The following is an 18,958-nucleotide window of genomic DNA, read 5'->3' as shown; positions in this document are numbered from 1 at the left end:
AACTTTTCACAACTAATCCTCTGGAATCTGAGGATAAAGTTTGAGTAGCAGCTGAGTACCACTGTAGTAAAAAAAAATGCAGTTATGAAGTGTGGATTAATGAATATTAATAGTTTTGTAGATTATGAATATTAATCAATTTATATTAATATTAAAGAAAAGTTTCTGAATGAATGGGGTAGAAGATGAGCTCCACAACTCAACTAGATCTGTTCTAGTGAGGTGCAGTGCACGGAACTAATGAGCTGCTGAAGCTTTCCAATTAATAATTGGCTGTAAACGTTCTGATCCCTCTCTGATTGAGACTGAACTGCACTGGTCCAGCATATGATTAATATTAGGGAAATGGGCCAAGGGGGAAGATTCATTACTGCCTATGGAGGACATTTCCTGAGAAGGCAAAATTTACCCCTTAGCCTGTTCCTGGGTTTCATCCGCAGGGCTGGCTGAGAGGAATGGAGACCAGTATCTTATCTGTGCAAGAGGTTCTTATCGATTTTTTTTAGTAGATGATGACCCAAATCACATACAAGAGTAAATACTTTTATACTCAGGCATGAGCTATCCTGAGGAAGGGAGGAGGAAAAGGGAGGAGCAATCACAAAAATATTACTGATATGAAGTTTCTTGCCTTAGAAATGTGCCAGATCACATCGAACTGGATCCATCTGTTACGCTTGTCTAAACCCCAAATGTGCACATACCCATGGGCATGCATACTTCTACAGCTTGCTTTTTATTCCTCCTGCTGTCCCACTGCAGATAGAGCTGGCTGATCTTCACTGGCTTTTCCCTTATCATGTCAGTGACAGAAGTTGAATGCTGTCTTTACAATCAGTTTATCCTGAGTATATTATTCCAAGGACAAAGTATAAATATATCCAGGAAGTGCATTTTAATTAAAAGGTTATTGGCCAAGCAGAATTGCCTCCTGTGTCAGAGCTTGGAGGGACTGCTTTTCTTCTAATGAGAAGATAAAAGACACTTCTCCCTTCCTCGGCAGGATGTGCCTGTCAGTGTAAAAGCTTATCACAGCCATACAGGGAATAATTATTAGAACAGAGGTACATATAACCAAGTATGTGAATTATTTGCAGGAACAAAGTCCTGCTTTCATAAGTGGTTTCTGATGGAAGAGTGTAGCAGTAACCTGCTGCTTGACTCAAACTGTGTTTCTTGGGCTACAATAGTTTTTGACTATGTTCTTTCCAGGTTGATTAGCTCTTACTTTTCCAGTACTTAACTGAATTACCTAACTGAGCATTGCTTGGAAAAAAAGAAAATCTAGGGGTGAACCCTAATCTTGTGATCTTCATTTGGGAACTGGTTGCCCAGCAGAGTTAGCTTTGCCACGAGCACTGCTGCAAGTCCCTCCGGGCCTTTCACCTCTCCCCAGTGGTCACTGGGACCACCCCTCAAATGTTTGCGCTCATCATGGACATTTTCATCTGAACATGGAGGTATCGTCAGTACTGGCCTATGGTTGTTCAACCATGGAAGAGGGAAAGAATACTTTAAGTAATTTCACAGGGCTGGGGTTTTTTGTTGGTTGTCTGGTTGGTTGGGTTTTTTAAGGCATTCTCCATGTACATAAATCAAATTGTCTGTAAGTGCCTTGGTCTCCTGTCAGGTCTTCTCACCTTCGTTAATGCAAATCACTACATAACTCTGATTAAACACTTGATAGCTTTTTTAATACTCCAGAGAAATTGGCCCAGGTTATTACCTGTGTTTTAAACTGTAAAAATTAGAAAAGTAGGAAAAAAGACTTCAGTTGCATCATGTGAGGATAGATTCACTTTATCTGGAAAATACCAGCTGTTCCAAATGTCATTCTATTAAGTAAATCAGATTCTGCATGTTAATTAGAATTCATAAATAATCCATATTTTAACTGGACTTTGCACTAGTTGGCAAGCTAGCTCTAGCTCTCGGCTTCTTCTAAAATTAACATACTTAAAAGAGAAGCCAACAATTTTGCAACTAAGAAGTCTCGGTGAGTTATAAAGAGTCGGGATCCTCCGCATACATCGATGCATGCTACCATATATGGCGATGTTCTTCTCGATACTAGCTGTGCCGCAAAAATGTAATGATAACAAATTCAAAACAAATACCTTTTAGGGACTAGCGTGCCAATTGCAGATGAGATAATAAAAATCACTGTTTACATCTAAGCGGATACAGCCAGAGGAGTATCATGTACTGAAGTGGCCACTTAATCGAGCGCTTTGCTCTCGGGGTTGGTCGTTTTAGCCTCTGGGTTAAGTGGCGCGAGGGAACTGCGAGCTCGGGGAGTTCGGCAAGGCAGCCTGCGCGCAGCGCCTCGCCGCAAGCCGCGGAGCTTTGCGAGAAGGAAGGTGGGCTCGGTCTTGAACAAGTGCACTTTAGAAAAGATTTTATTGAGACGTATGTATTAGATGATAATGACAAACCTTCTGACTTCCCTTATATTTAAAATACCTCCTATTGCTGCTTAATTATGCACACACACATACACCTCTCAAATACATATCAACAGTTATATACGTGTACCTAGACACATACGTATATGTATGTGTGTGTGGAAAAAAAAGCCAGGGAACGTCTGGGGTGACTGAAGCTGCTTTCTGTACTGCCATCTGCTGTCCTCTTTATTTACTGACGGTATTTTGTTAAAGGTGGAAGCTTGTTGCTTGCTTTTTTTTCCCTTTAAAAAAAGGCATGTCACGTTTGAAATTACTCGAATTAGTGTAGTTCAGTGAATTATCAGATTAGTTTTGCTTAAACTTTATTCCCAGCATATTGAGAACAAGCATGTGTAATGCTAAGGCAGTTTTGTAAAAATGTTTCCATTTCTTCTTCTAATTTTTAAGCATTTTTCCTGCTTAAAGAACGAGTAACTGACAAACTATTTTACTTGGTGTATTTAAACAGCATGGGAAGTGCACCAAGTTCCTTTTATTGGCACTGAACAAGTCGGAATACTTAAAGATCAGCAGCAGCTCAGGCTACCAGGTTTCTTCATTACTGAATGCGCGTATGACGGTTAATTGCAGCGGGTACCTGCCACCATCCGGTGGTGCACGGCACCTTGCGGGCTGCGTTGCCGCCGGCTTGGAGCGCAGCTCGTGCTTTGCAGCCGGCGTCTCTAAGGCTCGGTTCCGCAATAGCGGTGTTAGAAGTGACTGAGGAACAAGCTAGAACATCTGTGCCTGCTTTCAAATGTGCATGGTCTCTAACGCGTTTTAAACAGAACCCAATCATAATACGCAAATCGGGGTTAAACCACTTGAGCGTGTCCGATAGGTCCGTTCCTATTTCTAATTAGTACGCTATCTGCAGGTTAATTCACCGAACGCGTTTGCCAAGAGGTGTGATAGTTAGCTGGCCAAACTGCTCCATCCCAAAGCGCGGCGAGCCCCCCGCCCCGTCCCAGCAGTGATCTCCAGCCCCTGCGGTACTTACAGGCGTCCAATTCGGGGAGCAGAGAGTGAATTGGAGAGTCGGGAACCTGTACAGCCACCAGCCGGGACAGTCCAAGTCCTTGCTGCCTTTGCAGCCTCCCTATATAGAGGAGGAGAATCCTGTCAGTGGGGAGGGGCCCTGGAAACCACGTCCTGTTGGAAAATCCTCTCGGTACCTGGGTTAAAACAGACGGCCTGAGCCAAGGGCCTCATTCCCAGCAGGGCCTAAACCCGGGTGGCTGCCCCTGCCCCGGGCCGCTCTTTAGGGAAGTGGGTTGGTTCTAGCTTTTGGGAAGGCGTGAAAGGGGTGCCCCTAACTTAAAATGGGTGCCCCTAACCCCCAAGTTCAGAGGTTTTGCTTTTTCCTAGCGTGAAACTGCTTGGCCAAGCAAGTGGACCTTTAACTCCTTCCTGCCTTGGCAGCATCCTCGCCCCTCGTGGCCCCTGCCCAGGAGAAGGACAAAGGGCAGATCGTGGTCCTGCGTGGCACAGGAGGTTTCCCACCCACCGTCAGTGTGTTTTCTTGTAGCCAAGATAAGTCCCTGCGTTCAGAGGCTGCTGGGGAGAGGAGGGTTATCCCTAACACAGCAGGGATGTGTGGGTGGAGGTTGCTCTGGTTCTCCATGCGTTTATGTGACTTTTGGAGCCTGGGGCTGGTTTAAGCCTCCTTTGCCCCTGAGGAACAAGAGGGTCGTTTCCCACCTCCCCAGCAGATTTGCCAAAGTTTCTCTTGCGATCTGGTGCACAGCTCGGCTCTTGAGAAAGGACTGTAAATACTTTTTCATACATAAGAAATACCTTCCTCTGTCTATAAAAGGAAGAAGAGAAGTGATAAATGGCTGAGGGGGAACAGTCCCCGGGATGCAGTGGAAAGAACAGGCAGCAGGCACCGTGTGCTGGGGGGGAGAGGAGGACAGGGTGCTGGGAGCCAGACCTGCAGGGGTTAGGGAGTGATCTGGTCCTCGTCAAACCTTCCTCACGCCCCCTAAACCTTCGGTCCCCAGCTGTCCCCCCTCCTTCCCCTGCTAGTAGCCAACAGCCTTGTGCAGCAAGACCTGTGGATGGAGACATCCCAAAAAGGGAAAGCTAGGATCCTCTAGGAATTCCCATCAACATGCCAAATACAAAATACCGAAACAACCCCCTCTCAGCAACAGACTAAATATGGTGTATACCCAAAAGATCAGAGCACAGTCCTGGGTGAAATAACTTCTCTTGACATCAACAGCCCTGTCTTCTCTGGAAAATAAAACCTCCTGGGGAAGATGGATGAGGGTCATATTGGTCTTGGCATCCTAAAAAAATACCTATGAGGGGAGGCCAGGCTGAAAACCTCTGCTGTCACTGGGCCAAAGTACCAGTGCTTGCAGGTAGGAGAGACCTGTAGACCCTTCTTCTAGCTCTGGCCAGCAGTGAAGAAATCTGGGTAAACAGGAGAGAGGGGAAGAGCATCACAGTTTCTTTCCTGCAACATTTCAGAAATACCACATAAGGACTCGTGTTCAGCCCGTAGCTGGAGAAGACCAGATTTGCCAACAGTCGCACGGTCCCGGCGGTTGCAGCCTGTCCTTCCAGACAGAGGGTCAGTGTCCGCTGAGGTGCGAGGCTGCTGCACAGCCATGCAAAGCCCTCCCGGGATCCGAAAGGCAGCAGTGTCGTATGAGACTTGTGCACGTGTGACTGTTGGAGCAAAGCCAGAGGAAACGATTGCCAGGATGTAAATCCAAGAAACTTGCCCTTGTTAGCAGAAAGCTCCTCACTGGGTAGTTCACCCTATTATTATTTTTTTAGTTTCTCAGTTACAAACTTAGCTTTTAAATAGAAATATAATGAATATAAAATAATGAAACGCAAGGGGATCCTTTGAAAACTGTGATCACTTTAACAGTCATCAAAGTTATCCTAAGAAGTTCCTTTTAAACCCATGCCGCTGTTTCACAAAACCAGGCACATTTTAATAGTAGCTTAAAAAGGAGTGGAAATTATTCTGGCTGGTTTGCAAACCGCTGCATGTACACATGCAGGCTTGCTGCCAGAGTAGTGTATTTAACAGAGGCAGCGGTGGAGGGTGATATATGACGTAACATTAAACGGAGCTGTAAAGTCTAAAAAAAATACTACTGCTGGATCTGAAATGGTTGCAGCCATGTGGGGCAGGAACTGGCAAGTGTAAGCGTGGCTTGCAACCCTCACTTAAAAGTTAACATAAGAATATGCAATATAATAGCCTGGTTGAACTTTCCTAAATGTTGTGGTATTTATTTTTTTTTAAACCAAAGTTTCCTTGAAGTGAAAGCTGTGGATTCTCAGTGGACGATGACTTTGTGACAACAAATAAGCTTTATTTAGCTTCCCTGATTTCTTTATTTGTTTTAATTACTTTTCTAGAAAAAATAAAGTATTGAGCAGCCTGCCCTTAAAATTATCTCCACGCTGAATTTGCACTGTAAATATTGTACTTTGGGGTTGGAAAAAGAAGAGAGGACTGTCCTGGTTAAATGATGACGAGGACTCAAGACGGAAAGAAATGAACTTTCAGCTGCCTTACCATGGTGTAACCTGAATACAATGGAGGCAAAAAAAAGAAAAGCACAGATGATGTTAGTTTGTTAAACAATGTATGTCAGGTTAGTGATATTTTTGTTTAAAAATGTTTTTACCTGAGTTTACCAGCCAAGTTTCTTTAAGCTGACATATGTAACTGGAACTGAGAAGCGTATCGGTGGGTTACCACCTGTGTTGAGCTGTGCTTTTGCAACAGGAGGGACAGCCTGTGTCGAGACTAGAACAATTAATCATGAGAGTAGTCTGACAAGGTAAAGTAGTCACCAACTATGTCATGCTAAGCTTTGTGCTTAATGATGGCTGCAGGTCAAGTGAAGCATGTGAAGCACGCAGGTCAATTCTGAATCGGACACCAGCTGCTACTGAAAGGGTGTCTTTGCAAGTGTGAACAAGTATTTTGGGGTTTCTTTTCCGAAACATAATCACCCATTGATAATTGCCCCTCCGGAAAACTGATAACTGACACCAAGATTCAGCTTGATACAAAGGCTGCTCAGGAAGGAAAGCGTAACCCACTCCCTGGAGTGTGTTGATAAAGTGCAGAGGCAAAAAAAATCCCCTGTGCATGATAGAAACTAATACCTCTGAAACAGCACTGATGCTGTGGAGTCTATAAACATAGTTTCCTCTGATTCTAGGGGAGAGCAAAAATTTGGTGTTACAGATTTTTTTTTTTTTTTTTTTTTAAACTCATGGGTTAAGTTCTTCCAGAGTGCTTTAGATCTGATATCCATACCAAACTTCACCGGCTCCTTGTCACCTTCATTTGTGATACCACGCGTAGGCAAAGAACAGCCTCTCATAACATAATTCCCTCTGTAACAGTCTCAGTGTTCTGTCTATCTCCAATAAAATTCAGAAGTGCATTTTTCTCATTAAAACCCCCAAATTTCTAGCATGCTTGTCTTTTTTTTATTATTTTCTGATGTCAGTAGAAAGAATAAGGGCAGTTAATGCAAGACATCACAGTCTGTAATTAAGCTAGATCAAGCTTCTTTAATTATTTGAGAAAATAATTTTTGTGCATGCTCACCTAGGTGGTAATTTCATCTAAAACCTGAACTTAAGACTAGGATTGTGAATCATTTTGATCTAAATACTGACCTCGCCTAGCTTAAACTTTTAAGGAATGATTTTTTGAAAGTGCAGCCCTATTGTACAGGCTTTGCAATTCCTCTTCATCCGTTAACAAGTAAGGCAGTCCGACATTCACAGGGCTGGCTACAAGTCTGCATCTTGAAAGATGCTCTCATATTTCATATACTGTCAGGATAAATGCTAGACCATTAATAACGTGATTAGACCACTGTATTTTCATAGACATATTTCAAAGCTCTGTTGTACAAATAAACATCACTGGAAATACACTTCAATTTGATTCTAATTTGCTTGTAAAATGACTATACTTTGAAACAAGAGATTGTTCCAAAACCCCAAATCTGTACTGTGAGTGTATTAGAGAATTAGATGAAATGCATCTTGCACCAAGAGCAAACGGGCCAGCTTGCACCTACTGACCGGGTGCAGGATCCTGACAAGAATAAAATAGTCCTGAGATTCCCTCTGTCTTAAATGGATTTCTCCTCTGATTTCAGATATACACCTTTACCTCAAGGTCAGTGAAGGACACCTTGTAACAGCCTCTGCTTTCATGGCTGTGAACATGAGCCTGCTGAGCTGTATGGTTGGGAAAGGGCAAGTACCAATCATCCCTTTCCCTTCTTCAACCAGAACAAAAATTGTATTTAATTTCTACCACTAAAAATCCATTTTCCAGGGAACTCCATGACACCTGGGCAGCTTCTGTATGATATACGCTGGGAAGACAGAAAGCAGACGCAGTGGCTTTGGTTACACCAGAAGGTTTGCGTTGCATAGAAGGTTAGAGCTTCGGTGTTTCCCAGAGCCTCTTTCCTGGCCCTTGAAAAGACAATTCATATTCCAAATATATGTAACAATTTGACCCACTGGTTTATGGAGAAAGAGGGGTCTAGCATTTAACCTCTGGAAAACCAAAGCTAAAGATTCAGTGATCTCTGTGGCCAGAACAATTATATCTGCATTGTTCAAAAGTCCATTTTTTTGCAACTTTCCATAGAGGCACTTTCAGCTCATTCCAAAATGAAGGTAATTACCAAATAACAGCTTAGAAGACCAGTTTTCCACTGTATTTTTAGACAGAGGAATTGAGAGATCTGTGATTGTGAATACTCGCATTAATGTGGCAGGAAAGACCCCAGTAATGAGGCTGAATCCCATGGTGGTAGGTTTTACATGGGTGGCTCTTCAGCCAAGTAGTCAAACCTGGCAGTGGTGGTAGCACAGAGCAAATGGTTAAATTTGCTTTCTTGACCCAACGGTCAATTATAATTGATGCAAAGCTACGAATGACTTAAAGATGGATTTGACTGAGGTATATTTGCAAACACATGTCCTCTCCTCCTGGAAACAGTGCTGAGATACCTATAAACCAGCAACTGGGGAGCTGGCAGCATTGCCAGTCACACGAAGGGGATGAGCTCACTGCTGAGGCTTCAAATGGAATAAACACAACTCCCTCTTTCAACCCATAGCTGTTCTCCACAATTCCACGTTAGAGGCTAGGCTGCTTATCAAAATAAAAAAATACCTGTAATGCTGAGTAAAATAAAGATTAAGACAAAACTTTGCAGTCTGTACAACTTACGGTTCTTTCACTTAAATTCACAAGCTGCATGTTCTCCTCCTTTCTTTTTTTCCCCCACTTATTGTACCGTTTATCTAACAATTCAGATCTTTAAGAATGCAACCCTAAAAATTTATTTATACAAAACTCCTCTCAGTTCCACTGGAAACATTAACAGCTATACATTTTGTTAAATGAGTAGAAGAAATAGCTAACTATTTTTTGATGTACCCCTATAAATTTGGCTTTTAAAATAAATTACCACTTCAAAACATGTAAATACATCAGCTAAAAGAAGTTCTGGGAATCAGTAATCTACTATCAACTTTATTTTTAGTTTTGCCAGACTTTGAGTTTCATGTCGTTTGGGAAAAAAACAGAAGTTCCTCTCCCTCTCATATACTCAGCGTTACACCGTACAATTTATAGCAACTCCAGATGGAAAAGACTTACCATCATTTGTTTGCTGGCATGAAGATAAATATAGTCCTCATTTCCGGAGAATTAAAAACAACTATTCCTCTAAAGCAATTTAATTTTCTATTCCAATTTATTTTCCCATACGTAGCTGAAAGTAGCAGGAGCTTCTTCTTAAAGAAGGATTAAAATGCTTAGTTTGAACACTTTCAAAATACCCCACAGAATAAAACTGAAAAATTTTATTCAAAAAAACACCGGAAAGTCACACAAAACCATAAAATAATAAGGAAAGTGCAGAAATTATAAGTTACCTGATAAATTTTCGCAAAGTAAAACCAGTATTTTCAGGCCCAATTCTAGACACAGGCTTCACTAATCTGACTTCATGTAGAGTTTTCCTTCTATCAGCATTGGAGGAAGGGAGCCTTTGCTAACATCTGTTTCATTGACAATAAGCATGACCTGTCTCATGGGTAGATCTAACAAGCTGAAATGGTCCCACTGGACATACTGGGGAAAATTATGCAAAGAAGAATTTCCTAAATTAACTCTTACAGAACTTCACATGAGAAACTAGCATATGAAACGTATCATTTGTTTATACTTCGTAAAACAAGGGGCTCTTCGATACTCGTGCCAGCCATCCTTCCTGGTTCAGGAATTCTATCTGCCAACAAAGCACACACATAAATATTCTAACACATCTGGAGATCCAAAGGTGTAAGCGTTATTTTCCACTATTATCAACATTGATACAGACTATCATCACAGGAAATTCAGGCAATTTTACAAATATAATTTTCCATGCAACTGTATGAGGTAAGAGCTTTGCATTACTAAAGATTAGATTTCAGACAACTTCAGTTCAGCTATAGTGAACAAACTAACAGAAACACCAGATTCCACACGGTTTATCAGGATTCCCAGTCTGTATACCAGTTTATTGGAAGAGTCATTCAACTAAATAAATAAGATAATTTCTAATATGAAAAGCAAGTTAGATGTTAAAATATGAGACTTGGAGAGTTGAGTTTATGAATGGACTTGATTACCTTAATATGCAGCCTAATTAAAATAGCTAGATAATTAGGATTTTAAACCCACTGCCTTTAGGTCTCCACTGACATATTCCACAAACACACGCAGAAGGTAATTTCAGACTATAATTACTTAAAGGTTAAAAGCCTTAAAACTGTTATATTTTTGTTTATTTCAAAAAGTAGTGTGCTGTCACGTCTTATGATTAATCCTGAGTTTTGTAACAAATTCTAAACAATTAATCCCCACGTGAAATTATATTGGAGTCAACAGGGCAAGGTGACCCTGCACAGAGGCAATTTCAGAACTAAGGTACAAAGTTATATGTTAAAAAGAATTATTCTATACACTGAATTTGTTTTTAAAAACGGAGAAATTTCTGATAGGAGTAATTATTTTCTAACAAAGAGATCATTTACAGCAGTTTCGGTATTGAAATTTTCCTTCTTCAGCCCCCTCTTCTGGCAGAAGGGAAACAACATTGTCTCAATGAATTAACTGTTAAGAAAAGGTGTTTAGTACTTCCCTCACACTTTCTAGATGTCAATAATATCTTGGGCCTCATATTTTTCAAATTTTTGGATACAAAAGAAGTAGTTGATAGTACTAACACGATTGTACTACATTCTCATGGTAGAAAGTGAAGTAATATGCCAAGCAGACTCTTTGAAGGAAAAAAATGATCCCTTTCATTCTGCAGCTTAGGCAGTGTGAATTATAACCAGTCAAAAAGCAGGCCAGAAAAGGAAAATAAGATTTAGCAGTGCTCCACTATAGAGCAGTAGACTCAGAGCTTAAGCTTCGGCGTCAATGGGATGTGAATTATGTCCTCAGAAAAGCTTTATGCCCATATACAAAATTGACAGCTAAAGAGTTAAAGAACTTTCTACAGAAATTAGGTAAGTTAGAACAGATGAGAAACAGATACACCCAGTATTTAACATACTCTACTGAGAATCTGTTAAATTCTTGTATCACATCGCCAATATAATAAAGACTGTCTCTAGCTGACCCATTCCAGATTTGTAATAGTGTAAGGGAGTACAATTTGACCAGTTTAACTTTTTAGGAAAATCATTAAGCAATTGGTGGATGACCTTTCTGATACTGAGAATTAGGATATTAGTATTTGCTGGTCTTTACCAGTAACTGCAGAGCAGAAAAATAATCAGAACAGCACAGCTGTCCAATTTAAGTGTTTTCAGTTTTTAACAGTCCAAAAGCCTTACAAGAATAAAGCTAAACAATTAGTTATTTTCCCCCTTTCCTCTAGTAACTAACAAGTAGCTACAGCTACCACAAGGTAGCAGGAGCTTCACAGTACCTTGCACTGTTGAGAAATTATATAAATTTGGCTGTCTGCAATTTTTAAAAATGTCTGCTTTATAAATAAAATACATTCCCATATGAGAGAGAAGGTTCTAGTACTGAAACATTTGAAGGCCAGTCAAGCACTTCTGAGGACAATCACATTTGTATGCCATATATGCTGTCCCATTAGCATACCGGCAGAGAGAAGCAGGCCCAAGAGTTGGTGTACGTTAGTCACTTATTTAAACAAAGGCACATATACTGGTTGTTTTAGAAATCATGGCTGGGTCTTATCTTGAGCTGGATATAGTAGGACCCTTCTTAAATGAATTACATGAGCAACAAGTATGGTTTGGTCACACAGCTTAATGGTATTTTTGAGGTATAAAGACCATTTTGCTGAAGAATTCTTCTTACAGAAGAGGTGTAGCTTCAAAGCGTTTCTTGCCTAGAGGAGGTACGCTGTGTCCATCTGCATGTTTATGCTGTTATAAGATACGGATCATATAGAAAATCTAGTCACAAATAAAAGTTCTGCAAAAATTACCCCATACCTACACCCACCTTTTTGATTTCTCTCAGTAGGCGGCTTGCCAAGGTTTTGCTTTGGATAATTTAGCGAAGACACTTTTGGAAGCGTATTCTGGGTACTTTCTTCTCTACCACCATATAAGAAATGAGAGATAATTCCATATAAGAGAGGTCTGCTTAAAAGAAATAACAAAAGCAGTCTATGAAGTCTATGAAATACTGAGCATTAAAAAAATCACCCTTTCCTCAGAACTTCTTAGACCTTCATGTTTACTTCTAGAATATATACAGATGTCTTTAGAGTAATTATTTAAAATACAATATGCCAAGTGTCATTACATAAATAAGCACAGACCTAAACCCACCCTCAACACCAACACTGCCCTAAAAAGCTCACACTAAGACACTAACAACTAAACTCCAGATCCCCTGTAGGTGAAGAACTGTAGCATGCGTAGCACAAGAACACAGATCCACGTTCTCACTCGTGCAGTACAAAGCATCAGACTTTGGCAGGCTATAGCCCAGTCCACCACTGCACATCCCAAACTTGATTCTTCCTAAGCACAAGCTACAGAGAATGCTGAACATGTTTAAACCTGCTTCAGTACCTTAGCTCATTAATGCATTTTATCAGAGCACTGTGAATTTATATCTAATCTCAGGGTACAATAATCTTTTTATTGCTCTACAAAGCAACTCACTGACATGCAAAGAGTATATCTGTTCTCTACTTCTGACTGTAGGGAAGGTGGTTAAGTACTGGTAAAAGACTTCTGTCTGGTGTGCAAGTATACTATCTGGAGAATGCTACAGAGTGGGTGGAATTAAATATTTGAAAATGGCCCCATGTTTGACATTGTGAATTTGAATCCAGCATGTCAGAGCAGGCATGTGATCTAGTCAGATTTCAATTGGTGAGAACATTTGTATGTGACCTAGAGTAACACTAAAGAGAAACATATATGCAGAGCAGAATATACTGTGCATTCCAAAATCGCTCCTTACACTGATTTTCCATTTGCGTCTTCAACTATGTGCAGCTCTTTGGCAAGAAACTGTCTATCCAAGGGCACTTCAGGCTGGCCAGACTCTGGAAAAAGAGATTTCCCCAAAATTCTTAAGACTGGTAAGAAAAACATCACCCATTAACTTTTAAAGACTGCTCAGGAGACTTCAAAAGAGAATGAGAGCATGCACCTCCCTTTTAGACTATTAATATCTAACAGTATATTGTAAATCCAGGGAACTCACTTAAAACATTAGTGCTTCATACTCATCATTTACAATAGCATATTACAGTTTTTATCTTCACTCTAAAGGAATCTAAGAAAAATATTAGAGAAGTCTTACAATATAAAGATAAATTTGTCAGGCAAACCATTCTTTCTCTAAAGAGGTACTGTTATCAAACACATTCCATACATTAACTACTATACAGACTGTCTCCATTCCCTTTTCTTGAGATGAACCTTTGTGACTATAATAGTGAAATTGAAATATACCAAATTATTAAATAGCAAATGTAATTGCTGTGTCTAAGCACAACTACAGAACTTCAAATTTCAAATAGAAGTTAGCAATAGCTGCAAAAATAAGTGAGTGCAGTACAGTATAAATTACATCTACCATTTAGATGTTGTAGTCTAAAATGCTATCAAATATTGGTATTTTAGCACAGCCAGTAAGTAATGCTTAACTGCAGCTGCTAAAAGAAAAGGACCTTCTTTATATTATTTTTTGTTATTTAAGCTGAGGACATCTAACCACATTTCTGATACAGCTTATGTGCACGAACTGCCAGATTTCTGTAATTCAGACTATCAACTACTTCATGTACACATTACTTTCATTTAAATTAGTCCACAAAAAAATTTTGTTCCATTTGCAGGATTTCTATTTTTTCACTTCACCCAAATGCCAATGAGATAAAAATGTGATATATGCTTTAAAAATATTGTTAACCATTTTCCAAAACAAAAGCAGACATTTCAGGAAAGGTATTTTGATTTTGCAGGCTACTAGCAAGTTTTCTTGCTCTTGCATCAACTCCTCTGTCAAAGCACTTACCTCAAGCATAAGGAACAGAGTAAGTTTTCTTGAAAACTAATGATATGACTTGGCTTAATGTTGCAAATAAAGCTGTGGAGACAGTATTTGTGTTTAATTTATTTCCAAGGGAAGACAAGATTGTGCAGCTCAGTACCACTTACTAATTTCACAGTATCAGTGGAAGTACTCAACCAAATGGTGTCTATTAATACAGTGATGACAAGAACAACTCAGTCCCGATACCTGAAGTTAAAACAGATGCTGTGTACTTATATTTGTTATATTCCAGGTATTCACGAATTAGTTCGTTGATTAAGAGATTTTCATGAGACAGTGGTGGCCGTGGTTCACTTTGGTCATCCAGTGCATTAAAAACTTCAGCTCTGATCCTTGCTTTTATTTGTCCAAGAGCACCTCTTTTTTCCAGTGTGTCCTTTAAAACTATTACCATAAAAAGATCTGTTAATATAAAGCCAAACGTATTCAAGCAGCATTTATCATCCACAACACAAACATAATTTCAACATATTCACAGTGAAATAAAGATAAGATATCTGCACCCGTGTATATGCCAGTAGGTAACAGCACTAGGAACGTTACAGATAAAAATTAAGCCTTAAAGATCAATGACAAGGGCCGAGTGCTTGCGTGGAGGCTCAGGGACGTTTCTCCCGCGGTTCCCCAACGGGCGGTGTGAGCAGCCGGCGGCCCCCACGAGTGCCCGGGGCGGCACGAGACCCCGTCGGGCGTACGGGGAAAAGGCAGCTGCCCGTCCTTGCGGGATCCAAGGTGCCTCCGCGCCCCGCCCGCCCGCCCCCCCCCCCCCGGGGGCGCCACACCGACGCGCCAGCAGCCACCCGCACCACCTGCTTTCAGCTCCGCTACCGCCGCCATGGCCCCAACCGCCGCGCCGAGGACCCGGATGCGACAGCCCGGCGGCAGCCGGCGGCCACTGCGCAAGCGCAGCGCTGGGAGGCGAGGGCAGGCGCCTGTCTGCCCCGCCTCTCGGCGCGCGCCAGCCAATCGGGCAGCGCCGGCGGGCGGTGCGTGCAGTTCGAGCGGGGACGGCGCGCTCCCCGCGGCTCGCGGGCGGGGTCGCGCGCTACCTGAGGCGCGGGCGGAGCGCCCCGGCTGAGAGGGCGGACGGGCGGGCGGTGGACCCCGCGTAGGGAGCGGCTCCCCAGCCCGAGGGCGATCCCCCGCGCCGCTAGGATGGCCGCTGGCAAGGTCAAGCCGGGATAAAACAATTCGCACTGCCTACGTGGTGTATATGGAGTAACTGCTCGGTATTCCGCTGGGCCTGCCGTAGTTCAGCCCTGTCAGCTCGGGCAGGGGGGAACGGGCAGCATTTCGGGGTTGCTGCACTTCTCCTCCTCTGTAATTTCAAAGATTGTTAATGTGCGGTGTTTTGGTTTTGTGTTTGTGGGTGGGTTTTTTTGTTTGGTCGGTTTTGGGTTTTTTTTTTTGGCGGTGCGTGTTTTTTTGGTGGGGGGAACACGGAGAATGAGTGAGAGTTTCTCCCTGATGTGTAGAAGAGGAGTTTTGTCCCGAGTCACTGAAAGATGGACTTCTAATCAAATGAATTCACCGAAGATGAGTTTTTAATTAAAAATACTTGCCAAAGTGTGACCGTATACTGGGCGTTTTGCAAGTCTGTGAACATCCCTGGTGTGTCTGGAGGCATGCATGTGTGCTCCGCGTTGCTGGGATGAGTCGACAGTGTTTATTTCGTGAATGATTAAATATTTCCCAAAGGAAATGCAGCCAACATGGATGAGCAAACTGGATTTGTCATGGTCTAAATGGAGCAGCCTGCTTGGGCTTGAAGGAAAATATGAGTCTTAAGCAGTAAACCACTTACGGCCTTGAAGTGTGGGGTGGAGTTTTGTTCTTGTGGGTTGTTTTTTGTTCCCCCTGCTTTTTTACATTTCCTCTCAAAGCAAATATTTATATTCTCAGTTTCCAAAGAATCTCTGGCAGGGGGCAATAAATAAAATTCAGGGAAAAAGACGTCTTTAGAAGTAATGGTGAACTTAATTTCTTCCTTTAACGTGTCAGTAACCTTCAGTGACTCAGCAGCAGCTTACTGTCTCTGTCTATCCTAAGTCTGCTATTCCTGTTGCAACTCCAGTGATGAACAACTAACTGCTTACCTTTAACACGCATGCTGTTTTTCACAGTCAAAACATTTTTCTCTGCATCTTCTCCAAATATCTTACTGCTGTTGTGGGTCACTGTTCTATTACATCAAATTTCCAATTGATAAATTGTTGCTATTTTACACCCTATATTTCCTATCCAGCCTTAATTTGTACCTTACAAAACAAAGTTCAGAGTCCAAAATAGAATTTTGGTGGGTTTTGTTTTTCTTTTGTTTTTTTCCTGATTGCAAGGAAATGCCTTTTTAAATAAGACTGAAGTTTCTATTTTATGTATTAATCTGTGTTTTAAAAGATGCTGTTATAACAATGGTTTGTGAAATCCACATTCAGTGACTGCCTGCTACTGTGAGATCTTGCTTCTGTATCTCTTTGCAGGTTTGCGTTTGTGTCAGTTCTGGTTTTTCACCTCCACAACAAGTATCTTGATTCTGTTACATTTTGCTTCTGGACTCTTCTGCTTCTCTTCACATTTAATTATTAACTCTGCATTTTGCCTGCACTTCGGTTAAAACCCGTGGTGTTGTTGCTTAGAGTTTCTAAGGGAAGGAGATGGAACTAATTGGAAGGGAACTAATTTGAGGTGCAAGTATTTTTATTTGATGAGAAACATTAAACTGGTGCATGACCATTGATACAGGGACAGTTTGAAGTTGAAAAAAACCAGTTGAAGCACTTGGAAAGTTTGAATCCTGAAAGTGTAACTTAAGTTTTGTTAGTCTTTTAGCATACAATAGTATCTGGAGAAAAACATGTATGGGTAAAATTTATTTTTCTTGGCTCTCCTCACTTCGTATTTATTCGCTGCCTTCTTGTTTGGAACAATCCCTGCATATATGATCGCTATATCCTAAATAATTTTCCGCTGTGTCATTTCAACTATAAGTTTATATTCTATTATTGCACATGAAATAGGTGTAAAAGTGTAAGCTCTTAGAGGCTGTATTATCTATCCATTTTTTTTCTGGATTAGTAGCAGTTACTATGTGCTATTAAAAAAGAAGTGCTATTAAAAAAGAAAAGTTTTCCGACTTAACTAGGGGATAGCTTGTATTAATTGCCAGAGCTATTATTATTTATATGTGCTGCAGAGCACCCAGGAGAGAAAAAAAGTATTCCTTGCAGCTGAGGGGCAGTGGAATAACAGATGTTGGAGACTGTGATGTGATTTCTTCAACAGGAGTCACAGTGACCATTGAGGCATTAAAAAACAACCCAGCAAGGTAGTTAGTATGATTTTAAGACAAATGTAGAGAGTAGACAAATCAGGATATAAATATTCTTAATAAAAATAAGGGGAATCAGGCTTCAACATTTAGCTGTTCTCTTCCAATACTGCAAAGATTTTAACATGGTGTGAACTAAGGTATGGGTTAAGCTGACACAAACTTGTATAGCTTCTGATACCCAGTTTGTTTGCTTTAATCTTTGTGATGATTCCACTCAGTTGATCAAGGAATACGTGATCTTGGTGTGTGCTGAACTTCACTGCTGCTGCTCCTCGATCTGACTCCCTGGGAGTGAGAGCGCCAGAGGACAGACCAGAGATGCTGCAGGCAGGCGGGCAGCCTGACCGCAGCTGGTGATGACCTAGCGCAGCTCTGAAACTGCGGTGAAGGCGTGCAGGTGGGTAAAAAGGTGGTACGTGTTTTTGTATGTGCGGTGCTTGCTTTTCATTTATACATCAGACAATGAGACCTCTCTCCTAACAACTTTGTCAGTTACGGTAATTGCTGTGGATGCAAAACAACATTTCAATTTGAGGTTCTTTATGTAACTCATGGGATTAAGGCTTTTGGATATTATTGCAGAGTAGTGTGTAACCACACTGCTCTTCCCTGCAGTGTATGATGTCATTCCTACGTATGTGCCATCCATACTCCAGCTGGTCTATTCTAGGGGGTTAGATAGCCAGCTGAGCACAGATACTGCCTGTGGGTCTAACAAATGCATTTTAAGTGGGATGTGAAGAGTGCCTAGTGGGACACAACCAAACGCAATCATGGGGGCTGTGCAGTAATTTCAATTAGTATGTATTTTGGTGCAAACTTCGTTGTGGATGAAGTCATTTTGGTTGTTTCAGTTTGCACTAGTCAATTTGAACTAGCCCGGGGCTCTGAAACCAGTTTAACCCGATCCACGTTGAAAAGCCAAGTATTTGAAGGTGAGCCGAGGAGACTTTCACTGGGGCCTGCCCCAAGGACGGTGCCCTGGCTCTGTCGCTCGGGGCCCGGGTGCCGGCAGGTCACGGCCGTGCCTCTCCACGGGGGCTGCGTGGGGTGCCTGTGCCCAGGGCCCGGAGCAGCCTCACGGAAGGGGGGATGCCATGATGCTCGCCAGTGGCTCTGGTCGAGCCCGGCGGGCGGGTGCGGTCCGTGGCCGGCGGCGCGGCTGAGAGTGCGGGACCCGGAGGGCCGCGAGGGGCAGCTGACCCGGGCAGGGAGGGGGCCGGGGCGGGGGGGGCAACGCTTCAGCCCGGTTACCCTGACGGGGGCGCGGGGCGTTCGCGTGGAGCGAAGGCGTGGGCCGGGCTCATCTCGCCCGGACGTGGGCGGTGGGCGCCCCGCGGGCCGCCGCCGCCGGGGTGCGCCGGGCCGCCCGCCCCCGCCGGGGCGGGGCTGCGGCGGCGCCGGGTCTCGACATCCCCGTGACCGCGGAGCCAATCAGGGCGCCGTGCAGGCGCTGCTGGCCGTCCCCGCCCGGGCAGGGAGAGGTGCGGAGGGGGAAGCGCCGCGCTGCCGCGGGAGCCCGCGGTCGCCTCGCCGCGCCCC

At 42.6% G+C, this 18,958-nt stretch overlaps 1 protein-coding gene across 1 annotated transcript; it reads right to left on the bottom strand.

The window, feature by feature from the left end:
* Nucleotides 1–9,686: 9,686 nt before the first annotated feature.
* On the bottom strand, nucleotides 9,687–14,922 carry CEP20 (centrosomal protein 20; the record flags this gene model as incomplete). The annotated part of the gene is made up of 5 exons (XM_082006777.1): nucleotides 9,687–9,763; nucleotides 12,010–12,149; nucleotides 12,985–13,069; nucleotides 14,272–14,469; nucleotides 14,895–14,922. 5 exons carry the CDS (start codon nucleotides 14,920–14,922, stop codon nucleotides 9,687–9,689), a joined length of 528 nt encoding a protein of 175 aa, XP_081862903.1.
* Nucleotides 14,923–18,958: the final 4,036 nt, after the last annotated feature.

The sequence above is a fragment of the Phaethon aethereus genome (genome assembly GCF_964289735.1).
Source record: "Phaethon aethereus genome assembly, chromosome: 15".
Taxonomy (NCBI): domain Eukaryota; kingdom Metazoa; phylum Chordata; class Aves; order Phaethontiformes; family Phaethontidae; genus Phaethon; species Phaethon aethereus.
The sequence above is the reverse complement of the archived record's forward strand: the minus strand, read 5'-3'. Positions and strand labels throughout refer to the sequence as shown.